The 4726-nt window shown below is 35.4% G+C and overlaps 1 protein-coding gene across 1 annotated transcript; it reads left to right on the forward strand.

Annotated features, from left to right (window-relative positions):
• Positions 1–1329: 1329 nt before the first annotated feature.
• On the forward strand, positions 1330–3859 carry LOC106330199 (putative pentatricopeptide repeat-containing protein At1g28020). The gene is made up of 2 exons (XM_013768719.1): positions 1330–1894; positions 2189–3859. Exons 1-2 carry the CDS (start codon positions 1330–1332, stop codon positions 3793–3795), a joined length of 2172 nt encoding a protein of 723 aa, XP_013624173.1. The 3' UTR covers positions 3796–3859.
• The last annotated feature ends 867 nt before the right edge of the window (positions 3860–4726 follow it).

Raw genomic sequence — 4726 nt, forward strand, 5'->3', positions numbered from 1 at the left:
GAAATTTCTCGGGATATTCCGAGGATTTCATTTTCCGTCAGAATGTCTGTCAGAATACCGCTGTTTTCTTGTAGTGTGACAGAATGACTAGGCAAATTGACAAAGCCATTCGCAACAGGATCTCGTCGCTAAAATTGCGGGTCTCCTCAGCCGTTGGTTTGAAGTTTATAGTGGATGAAGTGATTCTCTGGAGATAGAGTTTGAAGTAGTAGATTTTGGAGTTTGAAGTTCAAAGTGATTTATGCGGTACAAAGAATAATAGCTACAGCTAGTTCTTTTGTATAGCTTTTAGTCTCCTTACACATCCTTTGACATTTATTCTTTGATTAATCAATATAAAAGTTCATAAAAAAAAATTATTATAAAACTAATCTAAATTATTAATACAGCCTATCGCGTAGCGCGGATATAAAATCTAATCTCTCTTAGAAATTAAGTTAATTATTGGAAGGTCATTTATTATTAATCATATGAAACTCTTATACAGTAAAAACTCTATAAATTAATAATTTTCAGATGATATTTTATTAATTTTTAGAGTTATTAATTTACAAAAAAAAAATGGATTTTTTTTTGTTTTAAAATATTTTTTTTCTAAAATAAGATATTTTTTCTAATAAAATATGATATTTTTCTAATAAATTAATAATTTTCAGATTATGATATTCTTTTCTAATAAAATATTTTAGTCTATATACATTAATTATTTTTTAAAATTTCAATATTCATATTGCTTTCATTATATGATATGATGTATAGAAAACAAGTCTCATCAAATTCAAATGTGATTTTAAATATAATTTTGCTGAATCTCATCAAAATATATTAAGTCTTAAGAAAATATAAGGATAATTTCATTATGAATAAAAAACAAACAATAAAATAGTTTATTTATACTTATATAAAATATATGTACATATAAATTATTAATTTATAATTTTAGTAGGACCATATATTTTATAGGATCTAAAAAAGTTATTATTTTATTATCTTATCGACTTGAGTTATATTTTGAACCGGCTCAACTTGAAACCAGATAAATTTATTAATTTATAGTGTATTAATTTACCCAGTATTAATTTATATAATTTATATATGAATACAAATTTGTAGAAAAATGAAAACTGTTAAACTAATATAAAAAGAAAAACTTAAAAACCGATTATTAAAATAGAAAATTACCAAAATCCCAATCTATCTATCCAATTATCCATATTCACATATCACTTACGTGTTTATCACGGTTAGTTAGCTATATAAATAAATCAAACTGAAAAAAAAAAATAACGCAAAACCCTAAGCTTCTTCTCTCATACATTGAACTTGAGCATGATTAGTCTTCAGCAACAGGCAAGGCGTTTTCTTGCTCACAGCAGCAACGCTCGTCTCTTCTGCTCCAACACAAACCAAACCATATGGGCGTCGAATCAAACCTTGCAGAGCCGGATAGAGTCGGCTTTAAATCAGAAGGCAAAGATCAGTACGGTGCTTGAGCAATGGAGACAACAAGGGAACAAGTTGAATCCTTCTCTGGTGAGAGGAATCTTCGAGAAGCTCCGCGACTCCAAGCGGTATCCACAAGCCCTAGAGGTATCACAGTGGATGGCTGAACGTAAGATATGCAGTCTCGTACCTGAAGATTACGCAGCACGTTTTAATCTGGTCGAGAGTGTATTAGGTTTAGAAGAAGCAGAGAAGTTCCTGGAGAAGGTCCCCGAGAATCTGAAAGGTGAGTCTATGTACACATCTCTACTAAAGAGCTACGCAAAGTCTGGTAAGAGAAGTCTTGGGAGAGCAGAAGCTGCTTTCAAGAAGATGAGAGAGCTAGGTTTGCTCTTGAAACCTTCACCGTACAGCTCCATGACCTCTCTCTACAGCTCTATTGGAAACCGAGGTAATGTCTGGAACTCCTATTCGCTATGATCCAGCTAATATAAAGAGTTAAAGAAAGAGATTATATCTCGGTCCGAACGATCAACCCTGCAATCAGTTATTAGAATCAATAGGTCTTCAAATCGTTCATTTTAAACTTTCAAGATGCCTTGGTGGTGAAATGGTACACACGCGAGACTCAAAATCTCGTGGACTCCATAGTCATATTTTGGAAAACGTTTTCATATCGTAGTTTTCCTTATCATATAGCTTTTATCAAATAGTTTATATCAATTCGGTTTTTCGGCTCCTACAGGTAAGGTCGATGAGATTCTGCGAGAGATGAAGGATAACAACGTCAAGCTTGATAGTCTCACCTTGAACAACGTTTTGCGAGTGTACGCTGCTGAATCTGACGTGGCGTCGATGGAAAAGCTTCTGGAGGGTTCGGAAGAGGCCGCAAGTACGCTTCAGTTGCGCACAGTTCTTGACATGGCAAAGGCTTATCTGAGAGTTGGTTCTAAGAGAGAAGCGAGAGGTATGCTTCTTAGAGCAGAGGTGCTAAACGAACCCGCCTCCTATGTGGAGCTCATGAGGCTATACGGTGAAGCAGGAAAGTGTAGTGAAGATATTTACCGTATATGGAACCTATACAAGAAGACAGGAAAGCAGAACAGCGAAGGTTTCCTAGCTTTGCTTGGATCTCTCTTGAATCTTGATGATACCAAAGGAGCAGCAGAGATGTACTACAAAGAGTACGAGTGTTCTGGTCTTGAGTTTGATGTCCGAATCCCAAATACGTTGGTGTCTGGTTTTCGCAAAAAGGGAATGGTGAGAAAAGCAGATAACTTGATGAACAAGACTTTAAGGAACAAAATGCTTGCTGATAAAGAAATCGCTCCGTTGCTGGAAGAGTGGGGGAAGCCTTCAGAGCTGAGAGACCTCATCAAGAATCTTAAAGATTCAAATCAGTTCTCTAAAGCACTTGAGGCATCTTCATGGCTTTGTGGTCAAAAGGCGATTAATCTTTTTCCAGAAGATTATGCAGATAGGCTTGACCTAACTGAGAAAGTGTTGGGTTTGAAAGAAGCTGATAAGTTTTTCAACACAAGCATCCCTGAAAATATGAAGAGCTTCTCTGTCTACTCCACACTCTTGAACTCATACACGAGATCTCACCAAAACATTGATAAAGCTGAGGCTATCTTTGAGAAGATGGGAGAGCTAGGTTTCCTCACCAAACTCTCACCGTTTAAGTCGATGATATCTCTCTACAGCGTGCTAGGGAAACCAGCTGAGATAGAAAATCTTCTAAGGAAGATGAAGGAGAAGAACATAGAGCCGGATAGTGTCACAATGAACAACGTTTTGAGAGTAAACGCTTATGTATCAGCCGTTGACTTGATGGACGAGCATAAGAGCCAATGGGTTGATGATGGAGAGCTCAAGCTTGAAGTGGAAACGATGGAAGCAATGGCAGCGGCTTACGAGAAAGCAGGATCAATACTTAAGGCGGTAGAGATAACAACGAGTAAACAAGAAGTGTACCGTCTAAGGGACATGATAGGAGAGATGGGTAATGAAGAGTATCTAAGTGTGATTAGGTCTTTGTCGAAGCTTGGTGATGTACAAGGAGCACAAGAGATGTATGGAGAGTGGGAACAAGTTAAAGGAGTAGAGTTCGATGCTAGGATACCTGGTTTGCTAATCTCACGTTATTGCCAGGTCGAAGGTGATGAAATGAAGGCGAGGCAAATGTTGAATTCGAGTAGACAGAAGGTGAATGAGACGGAGTTTAAGCTGTTCATGAAAGATATGGGGTTGACTCTTCTCTTTATACCGGTGGTTATGTCCGTGATATGGTTGTGTACAACCTTCCCCCCTATCATTTTTATGTTAATGCTAGGTTATTTTTTGCCCTAGCCAATTTATTTTAGTTCTCTAGGAGGTTCTTATCAGTTTTTATTTAAGAATTATTATTGCTAAGTATGTTAGACATTTGGAGATGATGTATGTGTTCCAGACATCGAGAACGATTAATATTCAACGTAACATAAAACAAATTCATCCAAATGTATGATTTTATGCCTATGCTATGCAGACATTTTGGTGGTTGATTTTGGTTGAAGTGATTAGTTGCAGTTTGATGTAGAACTCCATAATTTGTATTAAAAATGTGTTTAGAAAAAGTTATAGCATACGGTTTCTCCAAAAAAAACATAAAATGGTTTAATATTAATATCGTGTAATAATTTAATTAGCACATTAGTCAAAAACTCCACAACTTTATTTGTTAATATATGTTAAATATGTTATAAAAGCGCCGTGTTGAAAATGGAGGAGCCGCATAAGTTTTTGACTTTATAATCAATATGGGTTCTGCTGTCACTATGCACGCATAGTAACTTCAACTTTTTCACTTCTATATAAATCGATCATTTCGATCGATTGTAATACACAATTCCTTCTCCTTCTAATAACAAATTTTCTCTTGTTATCAGTGTTATCTTCTCCTACGGGTATAAATATTTACTCTTATTTAAATTTCTCAATACTATAAAATCATAAGTTATTTTATAACACGTTATCAGCACGATCACTCTGCGATTTGGTAAAATTTATTTGTATCATTTATACCCTGTTATAATGGTCGGTATACCGTCTCTACTATTATTTATATCATGTTATAATGGCCGGAATACCGCTTATATTATTTACTAGTAATTTAATTTATTTATTGGTCGGCCGAGCCGCCTTATATTCTGTTTATTATTAATTGGTCGGCCGAGCCGCCGTATAATTTATTTATTATTCTGCATTGATCGGCTGAGCCGTCGCATGATTTGTTGTCATA

This window comes from Brassica oleracea, chromosome C3, assembly GCF_000695525.1.
Source record: "Brassica oleracea var. oleracea cultivar TO1000 chromosome C3, BOL, whole genome shotgun sequence".
Classification (NCBI taxonomy): domain Eukaryota; kingdom Viridiplantae; phylum Streptophyta; class Magnoliopsida; order Brassicales; family Brassicaceae; genus Brassica; species Brassica oleracea.

What these genes read in the sequence shown, in the direction of transcription:
- LOC106330199 (XM_013768719.1), top strand. Translation starts at nt 1,330, where the DNA reads ATGATTAGTCTTCAGCAACAGGCAAGGCGTTTTCTTGCTCACAGCAGC. An exon ending in CAGCTCTATTGGAAACCGAG is followed by an intron (nt 1,895 to 2,188) that starts GTAATGTCTGGA and finishes CGGCTCCTACAG; the next exon opens with GTAAGGTCGATGAGATTCTG.